We start from the raw sequence: 24866 nt of genomic DNA, 5'->3' as shown, positions 1-24866 counted from the left end.
TACTATATTGAATAGGTAAGGTGAGAGTGGGCAGCCTTGGCTAGTCCCTGGCTTTAGTGGGATTGCTTTAATTTTTCTCTTCATTTAGTTTGATGTAGGTTATTGGTTTGTTGTGTATTGCTTTTACTATATTTAGGTATGGCCCTTGAATTCTTGATCTTTCCAAGACTTTTAATATGAAGGGGTGTTGAATTTTGTCAAGTGCTTCCGCAGCACCTAATGAGATGGTCCTTTGAGTTTTTTCTTTGCGACTGCATATATAATGGATTAGGTTGATGGATTTCCATATATTGAACCATCCCTGTATCCCTAAGATGAAGCTGACTTGATCATGGTGAATGATTATTTTAATGTGTTATTGGATTTGGTTTATGAGAATTTTAATGTATACAGGTCTGAAGTTCTCTTTGTTGAGTCTTTGTGTGGTTTAGGTATAAGCATAATTGTGGTTTCGTAAAATGAATTGGACAGTGTTCCTTCTGTTTCTATTTTGTGGAATGGTTTGAAGAGTATTGGTATTAGGTCTTCTACGAATGTCTGATAGAATTCTGCATTAAACCCATCTAGTCCTGGGCTGCTTTTGTTTGGAAGATTTTTAATGACTGCTTCTATTTTTTTAGGGGTTATGAAACTGTTTAGATGGTTTATTTCATCCTGATTTGACTTTTGTACCTGGAACCTGTTTAGAAAATTGTCTATTTCATCCAGATTTTCCAGTTTTGTCAAGTATAGGCTTTTATAGTAGGATCTGATGAATTAAAAAATTTCCTCAATTTCTGTTATGTCTCCCTTTTTATTTCTGATTTTATTAATGTGCATACTGTCCCTGTGCCCTCTGGTTAGTCTGGCTAAGGGTTTATCTATTTCGTTTATTTCCTCAGAGAAACAGCTCCTGGTTTTGTTGATTCTTTGTATAGTTCTTTTTGTTTCTACTTGGTTGATTTAGCCCTGAATTTCATTATTTCCTACGTTCTACTCCTCTTGGGTGTGTTTGCTTTTTTGTTCTGAGCTTTCAGATGTGCTGTCAAGCTGCTAGTTTAGGTGCTCCCCAGTTTCCTTTTGGAGGTACTTAGCTATGAGATTTCCTCTTAACACTGCTGTCATTATGTCCCATAATTTTGGGCATGTTGTGCCTTTATTTCCATTAAATTCTAAAATATCCTTAATTTATTTTTTCCTTTACCAAGTTATCATTTAGTAGAGTGCTGTTGAGCTTTCTGTTGTTTTTGTTGTTATTGAAGACCAGCCTTAGTTCATGGTGATCTAATAGGATGCATGAGATTATTGCAATTTTCTTGTATCTGTTGAGACCTGTTTTGTGGCCGATTATATGGTCAATTTTGGAGACAGTACCATGAAGTGCTTAGAAGAAGGTATATTCTTTTGTTTTAGGATGAAATGTTTTATTGATATCTGTTAAATCCATCTGGTTCATAAGTTGTTAGTTTCACTGTCTTTCTTTAGTTTCTGTTTCCATGATCTGATCTATCTATTGATGAGAGTGGGGTGTTGAAGTCTCCCATTATTATTGTGTGTGGTTCAGAGTGTGCTTTGAGCTTTAGCAAAAGTTTTTTTTGTTTTTTTTTTTTTGTTTTTTTTTTTTGTTTTTTTTTTAATGTGTGTGTGCCCTTGCATTTGGACCATATATTTAGAATTGAAGAATTCAACTTGGTAGACTTTTCCTTTGATTGGTATGAAGTGACTTTCCCTATTATTATTATTTTGATAACTGTTGGTTAAAAATTGATTTTATTTGATATTAGAATGGCTACTCTCTCCAGCCTCTTACTTTTAGGTAGTGTCAGTCTTTGTGACTGAGGTGTGTTTCCTGTATGCAGCAAAATGTTATGTCTTGCTTATGTATCCAGTCTGATAGTCTTTTTATTGGCCAATTGAGACCACTGATATTAAAAGATGTTAAGAAATAGTAATTTTGCTTCCTGCTATGTTTGTTGTTAGAGGTGGAATTATGTTTGAATGGCTATCTTATTTTGGGTTTGTCAAAAGATTACTTTTTTGCTTTTTCTAGGGTGTAGTTTCCATCCTTGTTTTTGTCCTCCTTGGAGTTTTCCATCTATTATCCTTTGTAAGGCTGGATTTGTGGAAAAATACTGTGTAAATTTGGTTTTGTCATAGAATAGGTTGGTTTCTTCATTTATGCTAATTGAGTTTTGCTGGTTATAGTAACCTGGGCTGACATTTGTATTCTCTTAAGATCTGTATGTCAGTCCAGGATCTTCTAGCTTTCATAGTCTGTTGAGAAGTCTGCTGTAATTATGATCTATCTGCCTTTATATGTGACAGGCAGAATTTCTTTTCTGGTCCAATCTATTTGGAGTTCTGTAGGGTTCTTGCATGTTCATGGGCATTTGTTTCTTCAGGTTAGTGAAGTTTTCTTCTATAATTTTGGTGAAGATATTTATTGGCCTTTTAAGTTGAGAATCTTCATTCTCTTCTATACCTATTTTATCCTCGGGTTTGGTCTTCTCATTGTGTCCTGGATTTCCTGTATATTTTGAATTAGAAGCTTCTTGAATTTTGCATTTTCTTTGACTGTTGTGTCAATGTTTTCTATGCTGTCTTCTGCCTGAGATTCTTTATCTTTTGAATTCTGTTGGTGATGCTTACATATATGTCCTGATCTCTTTTCTAGGTTTTCTATCGAGGGTTATCTCCCTTTGTGATTTCTTTGTTTCTATTTCCATTTTTAGATCCTGGATGGTTTAATTCAATGCCTTCATCTGTTTAGTTGTGTTTTCCTATATTTAAGGGAATTTTGTGTTTCTTCTTTAAGGGCTTCTACTTGTTTACCTGTGTTCTCCTGTATTATTTTAATGAAGTTATTTAAGTCCTACTTAACATCCTCTCTATCATCATCATGAGATGTTATTTTAAATCCAATTATTGCTTTTCCGGTGTGTTGGGGTATCCAGAACTTGCTGTGATGGGAAAACTGTTCTGATGATGTCAAGTAGCCTTGGTTTCTGCTGCTTAGGTTTTCACTTACCTCTCACCATCTGGTTATCTTTGGTGTTAGTTGGTCTTGCTGTCTGTGATTGAAGCTTGTCCCTCTTGTGGGCTTATGAGCCTTTGAACTTAGGAATAAGAGGACTCCTAGGAGACCAGCTCTCTCTAGGTAATATTTGGGTATGGAGGGCCGTGGGACAATGCAAGAAGTTTTAAGTTAAAAGCAGTCTAGCCACTTCCATATTTTGGGTAAAGCAAACATGAAAAATGAGAATGCACCACAAAACAACATATTTAAAGCAGAACAAAATAGTGCTTTCAATTTCAGACAGTGCACGTCATACCACATAACTCAGCAAGTTATAGCGAGAAACTTAGCAAGGAAGCACAAAGTTTGGGAAACATCTGACTCAGCTTTTTGTAAATCACAAAGTACTCTTTAAGTTAGAGAACCCCAGCATGGCCCCCTACCTTGATCTGTAGACCTCTGAACAGTTTGGGTTTATCACTTCTGACAAAAGCTTAAAAAGAGAAAAAGATACAAACAAGTCACGTCTAAATCCAAACTAGCTATGAAGATTAATCTCAATGTTGAAATAAAGCAAATATGCCTACCTGAAAACCAAGGGCATTTAAATAGATGATATGTATATGTAGAGCTATTTCCACCTAAACATTTAAGACACTGTTTCAAATTAACCAGTAGCCCAATTTCCAATGGTAGTTTTGTGGGCTTGACAGAATGATAGCAAAACTCACCTGTGAACAGCTAGGGCAGTTCAAAAAAAAAAAAAAAAAAAAAAAGAGAAATCAGTTTACTAATGTGTAACCCCCATTCTGCAAGAGTTACCGTGAATCAGAAAGAGGGGTAAGAACCTTCATGTAATGGTTCCAAGCAGAAAAGTAAGGGTGGGGTGATGGAAATGAATACACTGGAGGGATGCTTGCACTGGAGGGATGTGCTTGTGTGGGTGGTGTGAATTATTCAGTGGAAACTGTCAATATTTAGAAACAGGGCCTATGTGATCATATATTTAAATATATTACAGATGGAGTAAAAATTTTAAATTTCAAAAATATTTATTAGATATTTATATGTGGCACACAGCACAGGCAAAGATAGAAAACCATATATAATCCCCACCTTATAAAATTTCTAATTTAGTATAGAAAACAAAAACCCAGTAAACAAACTAATTCCCAACACTGTGGCTAAGTACTAAAAAGGAGGAACTTGGAACACTATCCAATTTTATAACACAAAGAACTTAATAAATATGAAGTATGAAAATTCTCTTTTGCATGGTCCTAAAGAAAATGTCTTATAGATATGATTATATAAAAATAGAAATTTCAGGGCATCAAAACACTGCCATTAACAAAATCCAAGAGTAAAAATGAAAAAAATTAAGAGATCTTGCAAATAAAGAGAAAAACAATATAGACTGAAAATAAAAATATGATATGGTCAATAAACATTGTCTCTTAGACTTTCGGACTGCTTAATCTTTTTTGCTTGTTTGCAAACACTTCCAGCATTCAAGCCACTCTACTGTGTAAGAAACCACCATGGCAAATGGACTACTGAAAGTCTTTCCTATACACCAAGCAGAGCTGTGAAGACATTTAAAATCCATTCATTCAAATGTCTCTTAATGGGCTGGATCGAATGAACAGTCTTAAGGAATGCCATGATGAATCGCTAATGACCAATCCAAGTAAGTTTTCTCTTCTGCTGCACATAGTTCCAAGAGCACAACTCTGAAAGAGGAGAGTATTGTAACAGGCCAGTCATTCTTCACAGGCAGTAAATGAAACTTTCACAATTATTTGAGAATTTATATATACACTGTATTGCATAGGCTACATGACAGATTAATTTTTTAAGACCAAGAAATAAAGATAAAGGTGCCTATAAAAAAAAAAAAACAATCACAATACGTGGATTGATTAGTCAGCCTCAGGGAGACAGACATTGTTCGATTTCTCTTATTTTGGTTCCTAGATTTTGCAGATAATATCTAATTGTGTTTGGATATGAATGGAAGTAGAAGGAAAACTGTCTCAGGGAACCAAGGGACTAATACGAGGGGGAGAGAGAAAGGGTGGGGTGTGCTTAAAGTATGTTATATACCAGTATGAAAATGTTACATAGTGCTGTGTACAATGAAAATTTAAAAAGAACAAACCTATGTTGCAGGGTTGAGATTCAACTCCCAGCACCAGGACAAATAAATGTTAATATTCTCATTCTCTGTCTCACTACCATGTCTGATGTTGGGATCAAACCCAGCACGACCCCAGGCTGGCACTCAGGGTAGCTGCTCTACCACTAAACTGTACCTCAGCACAAATGATGTTAAATTAATATGTAATAGATACTTTTGAGTTCAGAGAAAGATTTTACTATGTTGGAGTGACAAAGATATGAGTAAAAAAATGGAACTAAAGAACTCAAAATTTAAAAATCAACTTGAAGATAAACTAATGTCCCTTCTTTAGCATAAATCATCTTTTTTTATTTAACCACTCAGTTTGATTTGTCCTAAATTTCACATCATGCACCTCAATGCCATCCATCTCCGTGCTCTGTAGTTACCCTCTGCTCTTGCAACCTCCCCACCAAAAGAAAAAAAATAATTTAAAGCCCCCAAAGGGCTTTTCTCATGTCAATCAATTCATTACTAAAATCTGACATTTTGTAGCAGTCAAAGCAGTTCCAGCTGAGACCAGGGGCCTAATTTGTACCTTTAAGGCAGTTTCATGATGAGTCTTTTAAGTAACGAAGGGCAACTGAGAAATTCTACATGAATTTAAATACTACACACACAACTGTAAACTCAGCACTCAGGAGGCTGAGGCAGGCACTGAGGACTTTTGAGTTTGTGTCAAAAATCAAAACAGATTAGGTATACATAAAAGAACATTCATGTATTTCAACTTAAAAGGAACTACCCAGTCTGCTGGATTACTGTGAGACCTACCAAAGCACCACCCAGAACTAAAGAGTTTCTTCAGAAAGGATTCCATTTCATAAGCCTTTCTTTTGTTCCTCTCTCTCTCTCTCTCTCTCTCTCTCTCTCTCTCAGTGTTTGTGTGTGTGTGTGTGTGTGTGTGTGTGTGTGTGAGAGAGAGAGAGAGAGAGAGAGAGAGAGAGAGAGAGAGAGAGAGAGAGAGAGAGAGAGCGAGTGGTGGGGGAAGGAGGGAGAGATTGATTGATTGGTTTTGAGACAGGGCCCTCACTCGGTAGCTCTGGCTGTCATAGAACTCACTTTTTGTAGGTCAGGAAACTTAAAGACCTTGAACTTAAAGTGATCTGCCTGGTTCTGTTTTTCAAGTGGTGAGGTTTAAATTCAAGTATCACCATCACCTGCACATTCATAAAGCTGATTTTCAAGGTAAGCATGCAAGGAAACTAGAAAACTCTTAGTGAAGGCTTCCTGGAGATGTGAGGATCCATCACAGTTTGATGGCTAATTGCAAGAACAGACTTTGAGAATTATCTTTTAACATATCTATCACTAAAACTACCCGTGATGACACACACTGCATGACTCTCCAGTGTACACTAAATTCTGTGGTAATTAACTCTCTTCTTGCTGGATGGTCAAGCTATATAGGCTTTCTCTATCTTAAATCAATGTTCTATAACTTACACTTTTAAAAAAATCTACTAGAATATGTTAAAGGACTTCTATTTCTATCTGCTAAAAAAAGCCTTCCTAAAATTTATGTCCGACAGGGGTATCTTTTAAGTAATTTCATGCTCTCTATTTTCAATCTCACTCTCCTATGCTGTATTGTTTATAATAAATAATGTAGTCAGCATACACTCCTATTAGGACTCTACCTCCAGAAGAAAGAACTGACAACATTCATATTTATTGTTACAGAGTGTGCTTCTGAAAAATCCATATTCTTGGGAGTATTTAGTGAAATTATTCTTGTAAATGATGACTTTCAATGATTGCTACATACCTTGGACTTGAGGGAACCTCCCCAATTTTCATCCACAGACTTCAAGAATGGCTCCTGCATACAGCTGTAAAATGAAACCCGGGAAAGTTACAAACTGGAACAGAGTCATGGAACTGGCAGATAAGACTCAGGGAAGAGAACACTTGTGAAGCACGTGTTTCTCTGGGCTTCATCTTAGGCAGGACTGTGAAGAAGCACCACAGTGCAAACCTTGGAGTAGAGAAGCTATAGAGAACTCTCTACTAAACAATGCCAAAGCACAGTAAGTAGGTACAGTTCCAGACCAAGGAGAGGCCAGGCTAGAGTCTAAAAGCCCCATAATCAAGAGTTTCAGTTACTCAGGCCAATAGCAATCTGAAAATATAAGTGCAAAATTCCAGAAACAAATGGTTAAAATTAGGCATGTTTTGGCAGAATGCTGAAACATTACACTCTCCAGCACAGAACGTAAAATTGCTCTCCAGGGTATCCATGTTACATATGCTGTCCACCCCTTTGCCACTTAGTCATAATACACATTAGCACAAGCTTGTGCTCAGTTACAGCATGTTCAAGAATCATGTTATCTCACATGCTTGGGTATTTCTACACTTAGTGAATTCCACTAAGAGTCTTGGAATGTATCCCTCATTATAAAACGAGGCATATAAACTGTATACTGACGGGCTGAGGAACATAAGCTGTATCTGGAATAGACTGACACAGCAAGTTTTCACTGAGTATGACAATGAAATTTCACACCCTGCATGCCAGTCCCGCTCAGCGCTGTCCTCTTGTCTCTACCCTCTGCTCTTGTAACCTCCCCCTAAAAGAGGATAAAAAGACAACACAAACAAGAAAACATCTATCTGGTCATGGAAGCTGTAGTGTCACAGTGTGTCCCACAGCATAACCCTCTGCCCGCACATCTCCACTTGTGAATCTTGATTGCAATGAGTCACTGGTTTGAGTTTGAAGTATCTAGTTTCCATTACAATGAATTTTAATAAGATGTTTTAGGGAGGTCTTTGAATATCTTTTGATTGCCTTTAATGTTACATGGCCAATGGCTGAGAATTAAAAGTCCAACTTTCAATATTTTTAGACATTATATTTGTGTGTATCTGAGTCACATATATGCAGGTGGCCATGGAGACCAGAAAAAGTCACCAGATATGAAGGAGCTGGGGTTCCAGCATGCTGAGAGCTGCCTGATGTGGGAGCTGGAAATCAATACCATCATATTTCTCTAAGGAGCAGTGGGTTTTCTTACCTCTCCAGCCCACCCCCATCTTTGAAAAGCAATGACTATAAGCAGTGCTGTTTAAACACATGAAACTCATTATAGGAGTCATGTAAGGTTGTTTTTTTTTTTTTTTTGATGGAATTCAACTGAAGCAGACCCAGTGGGCAGCGTTACTTCCATAGCTGCAGAAGCTGCAGGTTCTCCTGTGTAAAAGCTCATCATAGCACTCAACACCAGATCATTGCTGTGAGGACAGAGACATATCCAAAGGTAGAGATCACTTTTTTGAAGCAGTCAAAGACTAACCATTATTTTCTTTTCTAAGATTTATTTTATGTGAAAAAGTGTTTTGTCTAGTTTATGTCATTTGGAAGGAAAACCTTATTTGAGAAAATGTTCCCATCAGACTGCCTTGTGGATAAGCCTGTGGTGTATTTTCCTGATCGACGTGGGAAGGCCCAGTTCACTACAGCAGTGTCACTCCTGAATTGGAGGGCGTGGGTTCTGTAAGAAGTCAGGCTGAGGAAGCCACCAGGAGCAAGCCGGTAAGTAGCACTATTCCACGGCCTCATCTCTTCTTGCCTGCAGGTTCCTGCCCTTACTTTCTTCAATGATGGACGGTTGTGTGGAAGAATAAGCAAAATAAATCCACCCTCCCAAGCTGCTTTTGGTTATATGTTTTATCACAATAGAAACTCTAAGACATGTATGTATATAAACCCAGTGTCCTCAGAAGAGGGCACCAGATTCCCCAGAACTGAAGTTATAGACAGCTGTAAGTCACCATGTGGGTGTTGGGAACTGAACCTGGGACCTCTCTAACAGCAGCAAGAACTTTAGCCACTGAGCATCTCTGCAGCACTCTGACTTTTCTCTTCATAGGCATAGTTGCAGAAATACAGGGATCCTAAGAGAAAGGTAGCAAACTTAAGAATATAACCAATCCATTTTATTTCTTCTTAGTTTGTAGATTTATTTTTTTATGGTCATCTAAGAATCAAATGTGGATTTTGTTGTTAAAGCTCTAAATTAGTACTTATTTAAAAAAAAAAAAAAAAAGAAAAAAGAAATCATGTAGACCAAGGCTTATTTAAAACATTTCCTAAAATACAGAAAAATACAAGCCAAAGGTAATTAACATTTTCATGATTCTGGGCCACATTAGAAGTCCTTATATTTTGGATTATCACAGGCCCTTGAGACACTGAGGGCCTTTGGTCTTTGTGTAAATTGTTTTATGAATTCTCAAACTACTGATGGATTTTAACTGAAGAATTTGGATGATCTATCTGGTTCTTTCATAAGATAAAACATTAAAGATTAATCAGAGGATTTAAGTTTATAAAATGCATCTAAAATCCAAACAAGGTTTACTTAATGTTGGTTAGAAATATGGGCTGTATTACCAATGAGGTGGTGAGCAGTCAGGAAAGGAGCATCAAGCGGCAGGGGGACAGCACTCTGTATTGTGAGCATAGATAGCTATTGGCAATAAGCAGAAAACCAGCAGCGGCTAAGATGGTGGAACAACTGGGGAAATGTGCACAGCTGCTATGGAAAACAAATGGTGGCTTCAAAAACTTAGAAGCATTGTCACCGAGACTCAAGACTTTACTTTTGGGTACTCAAAGGGGAGAGTAGAGATCACAGCAGTCTAACTCACAAGTAGTTATGGAGCAGTGATGGAGGCGACTCGTGTCCACGGACATCTCAGATCAAGGCGTGATGGGAATGTGGTGTCCCACAGAGGACTATTGCTCAGCTTTCAAAACAAGTTCTGATACATGTGGCAACAAGAATAACCCTTGAGAAAAGAAACTCAAGACAAGCACACAAGGAAAACACCACACAAACTGCACAAATGAGTGAAGTTCAGGGACTCAGGGGTGCAATGGGTCAAGTGTCAGAAGATCAATGTTAGGGAGAAAGGGAGGATACCCAGAAATGCGTACAAGATTCTGTCCGTTGAGAAAATAAGCTACTTAGTAAATGGGGAGGGGACATAGATTTTCCAAAGTCAGAAGTCTGGGTGGAAGCCACACAAGCAGCAAGCCAAATGTTGGCCCCAAACCAAGACTAGCAGTTTGCTGAAGCGGTTGGTTTCAAGCTGTGGCCTAAAGAATGTCTTTCTGTTTAGAATTTCCAGCAGAAATTCTAGAATGCAATGCTTGATTCAGGAGAAAGAAGCTTCTGGAAAAAGAGAAAGCCAACAACAGCAAAAAGGCAAGTCAACATCTGCTGTGCTTACTGGATTTAATGCTAAAGTGACATGTGGCTCCTGTGTCTCCTCAGGCCTGTTCTTGTCACTTGGCAGTTTTCTGTCAGAGAACCACACAAGGCCTAATTTCATGACTTCAGATCCCTGTGGTATAAAATTTGGTGCTTGGTCCAACACAGCTTAAGTAATTTGTTTCAAGGTTTCTTACAGCTGTGTTTATTGCGGTAGTTATTGTCATTAGAAACAATGTTCACACATTCACTGTTTTATATTCTACTTCACTGGTCATTCCAACATTTTCCTACCGAACAATAGGCTAGTCATACATGACAAATACTAAAGGTACTATTCTGAAATATGATAGAAACTCTTTAAGATTGCACATTCATGCCACAAAACACACTAAAAATAAGTAAGCCACATCTGCTGACATAGGATCAAGGGAGAGAAGCTGGGCTATGATCTTAGCAAATCACTTACCAAAGTTGGCAAACAGACTTCTATACCTTTAACTATGTGCATCTTAATTGTCTGCTGAGTTCTTTCTGTTTAAAGAAGCTCATGAAGTTTAAAGTATTTTCTGACACTGAGCAAACACTGTTTCTTTCTGTCTTCAGCCCCTGTACTGGGACTGAGAGGCTAACATTTACCTTAAGTTAGGTTCCAGAGGAAGGATTGTTCTAAATGATAAAATCAATACTACACTAAAAAGCTCAAGAATCTACACAGGCCAGTGGTGATTTTATTAACCTGACAGAACCGAGAGTCCATCAAGTATGCCTCTGGCACGTCTGTGATGGCGATTCGCATTTGGCTGACTGAGGTGGGAAGAGAACTTAAGTGGTGAGATTATTCCACAGTTGCCCTGCCTCCCTGCCGGTGCTGCCTGTGGTTGAGACTCTTCTGGAGGAGCTTCCAAACAGTAAGTTATCCATGAAGTACCTATTTGTGCACTAGTTAGTGCTGTGTTGGGAATGGTTATACCAAATCTGAACTGTTGCCAAGCATTACTCATATTTTAACATTCCTTTGAGAAGAATGCTTTTATGTAACACTTATAATCATTGGCTACAGATACTTAGATTTTCTTTCCTTTGAAAAAAGCAGTTTCTGTGCAGGCTCTGGATCTTAGAAAGTGAAGCTATTTTAAGGATCATGAAATTTCTTTAGAGATTACAATGCAATGCAGTTAGCTTAGCTTCCTCTTCAGCCTTCTGTGTTTTATACAGTAGCAGCATTGTGTCTCTGACAGGTTAGCGAGAGAATGCTGTTCAAAGTGAAAGTGGCTATAGTATTTCCTTATACATTTAAAACAATTATCTTGATGTACTTTCCCCCAAATTAATGAAAATTATGTCATTTATTTAAAACCTTTTGTTTAGCTAAAGTAAGAACAGGTAATATAGTTTTGAAAAACCATCAAAATGAACAGGTGTCACACTGTGGTAAACAGGAAGTGATTAGGTAATAGTACTCTCCATTATATTAGCTATTGTTAACTGAAGGCTCAACAGGGACCTGAAGGGGGGGATTTGGCCTTTCATGTTTAAGTTGTTCTTTTTTTTTTTTTTAAAAAAAAAACAGAAGCTCTGTGTGGCAAGATTTAATATCGGTATTTTCTAGATGACATCAAACAGTGTTGTGCCCAGCTCTGGCACCTAAATGTCCCAGAACTTTTGGGCAGCCTGTGATCTCCTCTCTCTTTCTCTCTCTTTTGGTGCGTTTCTTCGTTAAATAGAGATCAAGCGCATTATAGGCTTTTTCTGAGGACTAAACCAACAGTATTAGAGAAAACACCATACAATACAACCAGTGTAAACACCTCAGGAGAGTAGATAATCACGACAAAGTGACCTCAAAGTCAGTCAGTCAGTCAGTCAGTCAGTCAGTAAAGAGAGAGAAAGGAGGGAGGAGGAGAGAGAGAGGGAGGACCGTATCACAAGGAGGGAAGGGTAATTTCAAGTGTGTATGTATATGTGAACATTATCCTGTCTTCTCTCTGGTCTGCTTGGGATGCATGAAGCTGAAGTTTAGTCCAATCACAAAAGCACAGTGAAGCAGACAGAAGAGGACATTCAAACTATATTCATAGACATATTTACTATGTACAACATTAAAGTACGACGCCATAAAACCATCAGCAGATAAACTCACACAGAAGGACTCTATCTCACCTTAATCTGTACAGTACAGCTGCCTTCTTTCAAATGAGTGAATAAAGAAGCAAGAAACACATCATTCATTAAAACAATGCTTTACCAGTTGTCTTTGAGGCTGGAGATTTAGATCAGTAGTTGAATGGGTGTTTACACAAATACTTGGGATGGTCCCCAGCACTGGGCAGGGAAAGGAGACAAAAGGGAAGGAGAAAACAAAAGGAAAAGAAAAGAGAAAAAGAACAGAAAAAAAGACAGCCACAAAAGAACAAAAGACAAAACAAAAATGCCCCTCCTCAAACAACCTCAAACAAACAAACAAACAAACAAAAAGGGATTCAAGTTATTCTTAAACCACTAAAATCTGTTACCAAGTAGATTAAAAAAGTAGCAAGAAAAATTAGACACAGTAGTTAAGGTTAAATAAATTTAGATAAAAAATACATTTCTTTTATTGTAAACTGATTATTTTTGTATTGTGATTATATGACCTTTTTTGTGCAAAATGGTCATTTGTAGTTAAAAAAAATAGTTCTTACCTATTTTGCCATTTGAAGTATTTGAAAACAGTGTTTTATTTTTAAACTGAATTCAATTTCAATTTTCAAAATGTTTGTCCTATAAAAATTAAGCTTTGTGCTGAGGATGTAGCTCATTCATGAGTAGTGCTTGCCTAGTGATCTTGGCTGTGCATTCCAGGCTTTTGTCATTGTTGTTGCTTGTTTTAAATCAGGCTGGGTGGTGGTAGTGCACCTCTTTAATCCTGGTACTTGGAAGGCAGAGGCAGGCAGATTTCCGAACTAAACTCAAAACAGCCTGGTAATGAATTTCAGAACAGCCAAGGCTACACAGAGAAACCCTGTTTTAAAAGATCCAAACCCAAACCAATGAACCAACCAACCAAGAAAGAAAGGAAGAAACAAAGAAAAAAGCAGGGAAATACAGAAAAGCATAGGGCCAGAGAGGAAGGTCAGAGGCTAGGAAGCAGAGGATCTATCATGCCTGATGGCTAACTATCTGTAACTTTATCTTCAGGGGACCTGACATCCTCTTCTGACCTCTTTAGACACTTGGACATATTTGCATGTACCCATACAGACACAGACACAAAGATAAACGTTCAAAAGGAAAAATCAAAAAGCAATACTCTCCCCCAGTATGATGGCTTAAGACAGTTTTCTAGAGGCACCTCCTCAAACCCTTAATCTTTCATACAGAGCTCAAGTGACCCAAGGATTCAAAGTTCAAACCACATCATGTTCTTTACTGACATCTAAACTTGGAGGATGGAGAGCACTGAACTCTTGGTCTGATAACATTTACACAGTCTGTTCCACACTGTAGGAGACACTGAAGTCTTTGAGCTCACTGATGAGCACTAAGGGAACCTGCAGTGTTAAACACACAGGGTTGTTCCTTCAAAGGCATAACCTGTTATTCTTGGGAAGGCTGGGAGTAGGCATAGTTAATTAACAGCTTGTGAGCCTTGTGCTATATGTGTGGTGGCTGCACCGGATGCTCCCCTAAACCCTTACCTCAAGCTTATCAGTTACTCTATAGCACCCGTCTTTATGGAAGGTGTCACATGTGCTTTACAAAACGTTTCACTGTAGTCAAGTCTGATCTTTATGCAGCTCACTTTGTTCCTCAAGATTTATGTATATTTTATTGTGCATACAGGACTGCATTAATTACCATCAGGAAAGTTCTCACTGAATTGTGCTGTGCTTAAATATGCCTACAATAAACTACTCAGGGTCAGATCCCCAAAGTTTAAACATATCAGGTACTTAGTCACGGTGAAATGTGACTCTGCAGGCTGTGATGGTTGTAGAGATGCTTCCTCCCTTCCCCAACACACCCAGTAGCTGCAAACACTATTTTGCTATCATAATATAATTCCTTCCTGAATCAACTAATAGAGAAGCTGGAAGGAAGATATGAGAACACCCCATTGCAAGTTTTTATCATTAGCCAATCTAAAACTATGTTATAGCTGTCTAATCCTATACTCTGCAATCATTGCTGTATTTCCCAAGTCTTCCAAAATTTCTACTGTTCTCTTGCTTGCTTAAACACCAAACATGAACCTTTTAGAAGAAGCTACTTTTGTCGTAGCATTATCAGTAGCAAATGTATCAGGCAAATGTCCTGAAGCAGGAATTAGACCACAGAAGAAAGAAGACAACATGATCACAGTCTTTACAACACTGGCTGAACAGCTGAGGGCTGAACGCAGCAACCAGGTGCTAGAAGAGGGTCTTGACCACTTCCTTAAACTCCCTCTTGAGGTCAATCGAGACAGAACATACAGCACAGGAGCTTAAAACAATCTATGCAAAAAACAAAACAAAACAAAACAAAAAACAACTATGCATTGTTTTATGAGTAGTTTAGCTAAGCATGCCCTAGTTTCTAGACGGTTCTCTGACTTGCTAATTATGGCTTGTGGAGTAACAAGATAGAAAGCAAAGTGTAAACTGAAAGGAGTAAAGGTGCTAAATAAAACTGGGGAACCAAAATTATTTAAAAGAAAGAAGAAAATCATGTTTTAAACTTCAGGAAACCTCAGGGCAGGCCACCAAGGGGCCACAGAATCTGAGTGGGTGCTCAAGCACTACACTGAGAATGAAGACGGAGGCAGAGGAGTAGAAAGGTGAAGATGAATTTACAACGACTTTTTATAAATCTTAGAAATAAATTATAGAAACCCTAAAGTCCATAACAATGAAAATGATAATAATAGCATCAATAATAAAATACTTGATTTTGTTTATCCTCAGGAGTCCAAAAATTTTAAGTTTATTTTAATCAAATCATTTAATAAAAATAAACTAAAAATAATAAACCAGATAATTTTAAATCTGATGGTCATGTTCACTTTCAAAATAACCTTGGCTGGAGTAGTGGTGCCTGCCTACAATCCTAGGGCTCAGGAGTCTAAGGTGGTAAGACTAGGAACCTAAGGACAGCCTGGGCCAGAGACCAGCCCCACCTCAATAAATTAGTAGAATACTATCACTAAGGTCAGCAAACTGTGCTAAATAATTATTTAAACACCTATTTTTGATACATCCTTAAATATAAAATATAGAAATGAGAAATTTGTAGTTGTGGCTAATACTTAGTACCAAAGGTTGCTGTGGGCAACTAGCACCACTATTTTTCAGAGTATGCAAATAAACCTATTTTTAAAAATATAAGCAATTATAAGGTAAGGCTCTATTGTATTTTTGACTTCTAAGTATCTTTAAAGGTAGGGCATCACTACATAGTTTAGGCTGGCCTTAAACTCAGCCCTCCTGTATCAGACTCCCACGTGCTGAAATTTAAGGCCTGTGCTACTTTCAATTAATTGGAAAAAAAAAAAACCCCACCATATCCAATTTGTTCTTAGTGGAGATGGCCTCATTTGAGTACAAAGACCGGGGTTCAGAAATACACAATACAACTAGACTTCAAAGAGCTCAATTTATTGGCAGAATAAAGGGCAAAGTAACTGGTACAAGTAGGTTCACACATATGCCAAGCACACTATGAAGGGGGCACGGGGGTCTCGACAGGATGGGGGACACAGGCCACTAACCTGATATGGGGATGGTGACAAGAGTAGACAAGGAGGGAGTTGAGCTAAATCCTTTTAAAAGACAGCTCTAGAAACAGTGGTTACTGTAAAAATGGAGAAAACTTACCATCTCCAGTCTCTGAAAAAATGTCTCATTTTGGCCTCAAACTCAAGAGCAATCCTCCTGCCTTAGCCTCCTGAGCACTACAATCACAAGTGTGTGCCATGGTATCCAGCTCTACATCAGTTCTTTACCAGAGACATCACCATCTTTGCTTTTTCCACACAGTCAGCATGGCAGCCAGAAGCTTCTTAATTATGTCACAACCCTAGTTAACGCCTTAGATAAATGGAGATGGAAAGATGTCACAGTTGCTCTTCTAAAGTGCCCAAGGTTCCATTTTCAGCAGGCACATGGTGGCTAACAACTGACCCTAATTTTAGTTTCAGGGATCTGAGATGCATTTTGGTATCTTCGGGTCATACATGTAGTATAGACATACATGAATTTCCTAAGTCTTTCCTTAAATTACCCCAGTGACAGGAACACAGAAGAATCAGCTGTTTCTAGCAGGAGTTGTAACTGCCAAAGTCAGGAATGGACAGAAACTGTGCTTCCCTACCCCAAGGGAAGTTTCCAGTAAGAATAAAACCAGGACAGCTAACACGGACAGGTGAAGACAGAAGAGAGCAACTCCCCCACGATTTTTAGATGACATTCCACATCCTCCCCACCCCATGACTGCTGAACTGTGGAGTTTATGACTTAAAAAACAAAACCTCACTCTTTTCTTACCAGGCAGGCAAGACTATTGGCCAAGGAGGTTCAAATAAAAGATAAATTAAAAAAAAAAAAAAAAAAAAAAAATGGGAAGAGCTCTACTCAGTGGAAAAGATGTATTTTTAGTATCTTTCCTTCCACTTTAAGAGTCTCTATGTATAAAGCTAGTTATGTGTACCGCTAATTGCACAAAACACTACAGAAACTCTAGTAATTTTTCTTTCAGTAGTTTTTATTTTTTTCTTTAAGCACTGACAAAAAGCAATGGGTAAAAACAGCTCTTTCATATGTGCATATGTATTTTACAATTATTTTATATCAATGAAAGGGTAGGATCTCTCAACTTACCCTTAACTACAAAGGGGGCTTGTGGGAGAAATACTGTTACTTGCAATCACCCTTCTTATCCCATCTCTCTAAGTTGGGGTATTAGTAAATAACCGTTTCTGGATGAGTAGTGGATGACGAGAAGATGACTCATACAGACTCATTCAGCAATTTGTCCCATGGGAATATCTCACAATAAAGGAAGAGGGGAGTCACTATAAACCAGTTAAATCTGGTCTTAAACCTCTTTAAATCAAATCAAGCTTATAAAACTCGTTGCTTAGATTTTTACATACATAACAAGGCCTACTTTATGAGACTCTAAACACAAAACATACTGTGGGTTTATGCCAACCAAGAAAGTAAAATGTCTGGTGGGTTCTGTAAGCCCACTAGGGACACTGGGAACTCAGGTCACTGTATTGTGAGATCAAGTGCTAAATCTGGCTACCACATGTACTTGGTGTTGGAAGTACATTTTATCCAGTCACAGGAAAGCATCACAATTTGAAAGCTGTACAAACAGCAACACGTCAAACGTAGCGCAGACAAGTCAAAAAGGAAGAAAGGGGAGCTCAGCAAAGGTCTGTGAGACAACTTCTGAGATCCCCCTAAGTCATTTTCAAAAGCATCCATTTTGCTGTTGGTGGTGAGGACTGATCAGAGAACCATGTACATACTAGGTGAGTGCTCTGTACTGAGCTGCACCTCAGCCCCTGCTCCAGTTACTGGAAAATACAAGTACTTGTCTCGGGTACTTGACAATGTACAAGAGAAATCTAAGGGTGTTACTGAAGAACAAAGACAGAGTATGTTCAAGCTAGGCATGGTGGGGCACATAATCTCAGGAGGCAGAGGCCAGAGGGATGTGAGGTTAAGTCCATTGGCATCATGGCAACTTCTTTACTGAGACCCTGTTTCCAAAGAGCTCACCCACTGTCCCATCCAAACAAACCCCGGAGCACTTATTTCAACAGTAGGTTTAAAAAGCAGATTTTATTGGCACAACTACATTCCCCCGACTTACTTCCCAGAAAGGAAGGGCAATGCTATCGGTAATGAGAATTTCCAGTTATGGGCACATAAATCGACAGTTCTGTTAACCACATTTGTGCCCAATATTATGCACCATGCTATCTCCTCAGATTTCTTTGCACAACTGACTTATTATTACAGATAAACCAAAGCGTAATTAGTTGATCCTTGCCTTTACTTGGCCAGATGCCAGGAAGACTAACTGGTGTGGTCCTGACTTGGCCTCCCTTTGCTGACAGCCACAGCAGAATGGATCCTGGTATGTGAACACACTTTTCCTTTGATTCATCTGGTAGACCAGGCAAGCAAGTGACTTGGATTTTACGGAAACTTGTAAAGTCAGAGACCACTGCTCTAGTTGACTAAGCAGTCTGTATTTTAACCTATCTCAACTTGAGGCATGGAAAAGAAAGATTAAAAAAAAAAAAAAAGTACCTTTTTGGTTTCAAATTGTGCTTCTTCCTGACAGCACCCTCTGCAAACAGGATCCAGTGGAAGCAGGTTAAACTGTCCAAGAAGATCGCAAGAGCTGCAGAGCAAGTTGCTGGAGAAACCCAACTCTCTGCATGCCTCTGATGAAAACTCTGCCCCGAGAGCAGACACCTGAAAACGGAATGAAACAGGTCCAGTTTATATGAATCTTCCTAAAAGAGAAACCAGGGTTACCCAAGGTGCTGTTACATTTCATCCGGAGGCAAATTCTTAAGCACTTTTGAACTGCATGGCTTTATATATTTGGTTTATCATTGATGCTTTGCTTTTTGAGACAATCAGGCCCAGGCTGGCCCTGAACTAGCTGTATGCTGAAGATGACCTCACCCTGACTTGCCTGTCCATTTAAGTGTTGGGCTTATGGGCATGTGTCACAACACTGGACCCAACAGCTTTTATTTCAGTGAATATGTGGATCAAGAAAAGTACAAAATATACCTTTAACGATATATGTATTACACATCTCTTATTAACATCCAGTAACTTATTAAAAAGCAATCTTCTTATAAGGAAAAAAATCCCATTTTGCTTTAAGGACTGAGGGACCTGTTTACATGGATGGAAGGAAAACACTACTTATCTGCAAACACACCCCCTGCAAGAGGTCAGGAAAACGGATGGGGCCAGGGAGTCAAAGGCCCCAGAAACATAACTTGGGTTTTAGGTGTCAGCTCCACCACTTAGCAGATGCGTGATGGTGGAAGTCAGCCTCCTCAAGCTTTAGTATCTACACTGGTACACAAAGGGAACAACAGTCTAGATGAAACAGACTGCTTTAGAAATTCAAGAGGGCCCAAGTTTAATCCCTAGTACCACAAAAATACAACGTTCAATTAAACTGTTTGGAGACTAACTCTTATGTGTTTGCATCTGTGCCTGTGTGAGAACCTTACCATCTTAGCCACTTGGTCTGAATAAAATATCCCCTGTAAGGCTTGGGTATTTTAAATTTGCCTAGTTGGTGGCAGTGTTTGGGGGATGGGGCCTCGATAAAGGAAGTATGTCACTTTAGGCAGGCTCCAAAAGGTCATAGCCTAGTCCTCCTTCCAAGTTTTGATCTCTGTGCTTCCTGCTCTGGCTGCCTGTTACCAACCGTGTTGTCCCTGTCATTATGGACACCCTGGAACCATAGGTGTTCCATATGATTTTCATTTGATGCTGTACAATCAAAGTCTCCTAAGATGAAAGCTACCTTTGTTTCTGTATGTCTAGCCCTCCAAATGCACTCACTCTGCATCTTAGGAAAATGGCACTACTTCCCTGGTCAACTGGCTCACCAGGCCAAAGCCACTAGGCTCTTAACCTGACACAGGTATTTAATAGTTTCACAAATCAGTTCCCCGAAGAGCTCTCAAGTCTCTTACAGTCTTTAAGACGTTTTAATGACTTTATGTGTACTGCATGTGGATGTATGTGCATGTGGATGTACGTGCAGGTGCCTGTGGAGGCGTCAGATCTCTACAGCTAGAGTCACTGCTGGTTGTTCCCAGTGAGACCTGGGTGCTGAGAACTGAACCGGGGTCCTCTCCAAGAGCAGCACAGCTCTTAACTGCTGAGTCTAAATAATTAAAGGTAACAATAACTTACCTTTAGACACTGGACTTTCCTGTAAAACAGAACCATTCAAAAACACTGCAGTATGTAAGGTTTTCTCTTGCAACCAACATGAGTAACTGAAGACAGGCATTAGGTTGTTCTAGCACCTATGCTAGCTCTTGTTTTTTAAATGAATTATCTGGTAAAAACCAGTCTTCAATGGGGGAAATGTCAGACTGACTATATCTGGTTGGTCTTTCAGAACAAGGAAGGGTCTGTAAGCTTCTAATGGCCAGAAAAGAATTATGCTTTAATACCAAAATGTTTTTTCTAACTAATACTCAGCCCAGCCATTGCCACATAACAGCAATTACAGACGATACAGAAATGAATGTTCCAATGACAGGGTTGGCTGAAATTGGCATACCAGCTCTAGTCTGTCAGCTTTCTCTTAAACTAATCAGCAAGACTAAAATCCATTGACACCGCTAGTACATGGCTACAAAGTCCCAACCTTCTCATGGGTCTTTATCAGTCACTATTTTAATCTGGTAGATATCTCATACAAACTTTACCCTACATCTTTGTAATAGAGAATGTACATGTATCTTCAAGACCAAGCAACTATGCCAACTAAGTGGGAGGGACCTATGAGTATTGGTAAGTTTTCTTATAGTTCAGCTATAAGACACTTGCAGCTTCCTATCAGTAAAGTGACCTGTAAGATCTATTTCACTGGGTAGTCTGAAATCAGGGACAGCAATGTGGCAGATTGGAGAAAACTGCATCAGCATGTAGCTAACCCTACATCTTACTTCAATGTGACTGGCAGTCCTCCAACATGGGGGGGGCACAGACTGTGTGTGTGTTTTGGGGGTATCTGCCTGCCTGCACCCTCCACCACTGAGCATCAACTTTGAAACTTGGTCACCATGCAGCAAAGAAGCCTAAGTTAGAAATACAGCATGGACAGAACCATGCAGAGAGCAACTGAGGCCCTCAGCTGACCGTCATCATGAACTACCAAACACCTGAGCAAAGAGCCTTCAGATTTTAGACTCCAGCCTTTCAACTGGCAAAAGCAAATTCACTTTGAAAACTGCAAACTGCTTAAGAACTTGAAGAAACATGGGCTGGGGAGATAGTTTGGGGGGGGGGGGGAGTGCTTGCTGAATAAGCTTGAGACCCAAGTTTGGATGGTCAGTGTCCATCTGAACAAAGCCAGGGTCTGGAGTGTATATCTGTAACTCCAGTATTGGATAGAGAGTGCAAAGCCAGGGGGATCCCAGGACCTCAATACAGTCTAGGTTAACCTGTGAGGGGAGTAATTCTGAAGAGGTTTTACATTTGGAGACAAATAGAAGGAGTTCGAGAGAATGAATCCCAGCATACTGAATGCTAGACGCATTGCCATTACTGAACTGCTTACAAATCACCAGATAGTCTCTAAGTACTTTACATTATCAGTCCACTTACCACTAACCATGCTTAGGAAACAGACAGCATAGTAAGAAAATTTGTCAAAGACTACACAAGAAAGACTTGCATTAAGATTTTTAATCCTGGGAATGGGTAGATAGTTTGGTTGGTAGTGCTTGTCAAATAAATGTTTCCGAGGGCATGAGTCTAGATCCAGAGGAATGGATGGATCCCTGGGGCTTACTGGTGATCTAATCTAGCCAAACACTGAGCTCTGGGCTGAGTAAAAGACCCTGTCTCAGAGCATTAGAGGAAGATATGCAATGATTAATTTCTGGTCTTTGCAAGCACATAGACAGACAGGCACACACACATACTACACACAAATTAACAATAACAGAGTCTAATCTTAGCCTGCCTTTAAGATTTCTGCAATGGTCTGACTGTGTATGCCCTCACCAAAACCCATATGGTAGATGTCCAATTCCTCAATACAGTGTAGTGAGGCAGGGTCTAGTTAGAGGTATGGGGACCCTTACGAGTAAATTTACCTAGTTCTTGTGTGGGGAAGTTGCTCTGTGCAGTTTTCTCTATTTCTCCACTAGGATTTAGTCAGGGGTGCTCACCAGCTGTGGTTGTCCAGTATTACACTGTGTAGCCTCCAGAATTGGGCACCAAAATAAGGTTCTTTAAAAAAATCAGCTAGTCTCAGTCACTGTTAAATCAATGCAAACAGGCTAACGTGATGCATTATGGTTAGATCAGTGATAAGAAAAACACAACTGTAATTGTGCCCTCCACTGCTCACAAAATACAAGGAGAGTCAGACTGTGGCCAGATGGGCGATGACAGTGTCTTTGAGTGAAGGATGCACAGCTTTCTCTCTACTGTTTCCAGTAAAGACCATGAACACAGAGATGCACATCATCTGCACAGGACTGCATAGCGGTTCTGAGGAGCTTTAAGAGCTTCTGTAGGTCACGCTACAATGTACTGCTCTAATCTTTACACATGCTCAGAATGTATTTCCAGGTCAAATCATTTGCTGTTACCCCAGCTGTCATCTCACAGAAATGCTAAGCATGCACTGCCATTGACATGAAATTAGAGGTCCATACGTAGAGGTGCAGACCCTAACACAATTCTCTACTGAAGTATGAGCTAAGTCTCTACTTCCAGGCATCACAAAGTGGTTTTACTCCTTCTTGCGGTTCCAAAGCCACGTTGTGTGACTTTCACCTGACAAGTGCCCAGTTTACTTGCTCTTTTCCCCAACTGCAAAGTCCAAGAATTTGCCTTTTTCTTTTTTTTTTTTTTTTTTTTGTATTTTCAGTAATTCTACACACCCCTTTTCATTGCCAAGGATTTTGTTTCTTATAAACACTAGTCATTAAAACAGCAAATGCCATCGCAGGGAGTCACGGCATTTGAGTTTAGCAGGGTGCCCTGCCTAGTCTTTACCAGGCATTTCTTCATTTTGGGAACTGATGATGGTTCATCACACTTCACAGAAGCTGCGACACCCTTAACAATGATAGGAAGATGCTGGAAGGAACTGGGAGGCCGTTTATACTTCACTGGCTACCAGTGAACAATCGTGACACACAGAGAAAACTAAAGGAAAATGGTGCCTATGTTCCCTTTGGCTACACTCTGATTGGCAGGGCTAAATTCTGGTTAAGACCACAGAATGAGGGAACATGGGGTTATAAACTAGTATGAGAGAATATGAAAGGGAGAAGTTAAAACTTTGTAAGTTCTGCTTTTTGAAGACAGTCTTGTATTATAGCCTGGGCTGGATTGGAACTTGGCTACATGTAGCCCAGGTTAGTCTCAAATGTCTGATCCTCCCATTTCAGTCCCCTGAATGCTGTGATTACAAGAAGCAGCTCATACTACAAAGAGGCACCACCATGCCTGGCTCTGTGAGTAAACGTGAAGTAAATGAAGTTAAGCATTGCACTCTGGTTAATCATGGAGAAAAACAGAAAATTAAGAATCAGAGTAAATCAGTCTGCTTTAGATGATAGTTATTAAAAGTTAAAATTTGAAAACACTTTACCTAGAGTTCTTTTTTAAATTTAAAACTAAACAGCACAGTATCATGGTGGGTGGGGAGAGATTATAAAAAATGTTTTGGAGAATATGTAAATGAAATGATACAGTTCTGACTAATGGCCTATGGTTTTATTTGTATTCTTTTCCTAAGATAGTATAAACTTATTGTTGTGGCCTTCATTCACAAAGAACAGAAAGAAGTTGACACCTGCCCCAAAAAGCTTTCACATCTAGTACTTAGTATCAAGAATTGAATAATTACCAGGAACGTTTTCTGTCAACTAAGGTAGAACCTAATGTCTGAATTTCAATGTAACACTTCCATCTATACCATCAACTGTCAATGACACTTCCAGTTGGGACGACTTTTAACAGACCCATAGGAAGTTAACTGGAATTGAGGGTCAATAATAACTTACAAGTAGGCTATCAGCTCTTTGCTTGTAGGTCTCCTAGCTCACTCATGAAACATCGTACTTAGATGGCAAGGCACTGTATCCCCTCCATTTATGCCAGTACAGACAAAAGTAATCAGGAAAGTACCCTTCTTTCAGGTGAGACCCAGTTAGCACTCGGGAAAAGATGTCTCAGGAAACAGTAGAGAACTGAAAGGTATCTGAGAGATCAGGTACTGACCACCACTGACACATGGAAAGGCTTTAGCTTTGGGGTAGAGAGCTTGTTTTTCTGAAGGAGGTAATTTCTTAGCTGAAAACTGAAGGCTGAGGGGTGGCAAGATGGCTCAGTGGGAAGGATGCTTGCTGCCAAGCCTGAGGACATGAGTTTGATCCTTAGAAACCACACGATGAAAGGAGGTTCACATGGTAATTAGATGACAATTATTTTTATGGGTGTAGGGGAGACACCTTCTGAGAGAGAACAAACTACAGGAAATTTACTAGAGCAAGTGTCCCCAGCTCTTCCTAGCCTTTTGTTCTCCCAGTAGAATAAGCAAACACCAGGAAATAAGCCTGGTAGATAACTTGCTAAGGAATGTTTAAAGACAAACTCTATCTTAAAAGTAAGTGGGAGTTTTTAAGCACAGTTAGTTGAAATTTCAGAGATACTACTCAGAGATACTACTCTAGATGGGTAAGGGCAGAATGAGA

General features: G+C 39.2%; 1 protein-coding gene across 2 annotated transcripts in view; it reads right to left on the bottom strand.

The window, feature by feature from the left end:
• The window catches only part of SELENOF (selenoprotein F), a 33982-nt gene that overhangs the window by 7234 nt on the left and 1882 nt on the right, over positions 1-24866 (bottom strand). Inside the window, exons 2-4 of one of the 2 annotated variants that reach the window (XM_080916338.1) lie at positions 18688-18855; positions 6946-7009; positions 3439-3488 (exon numbers count right to left, since the gene is read on the bottom strand). In XM_080916338.1, coding sequence (XP_080772464.1) covers positions 3439-3488; positions 6946-7009; positions 18688-18855 — 282 coding nt within the window. The remainder of the gene's footprint in view (positions 1-3438; positions 3489-6945; positions 7010-18687; positions 18856-24866) is intronic. The other variant, XM_080916339.1, reaches the window with a different exon arrangement.

This window comes from Micromys minutus (assembly GCF_963924665.1).
Source record: "Micromys minutus genome assembly, chromosome: 4".
Lineage (NCBI taxonomy): Eukaryota > Metazoa > Chordata > Mammalia > Rodentia > Muridae > Micromys > Micromys minutus.
Note: the sequence above shows the minus strand (reverse complement) of the source record. Positions and strands in the feature narration are given on the sequence as shown.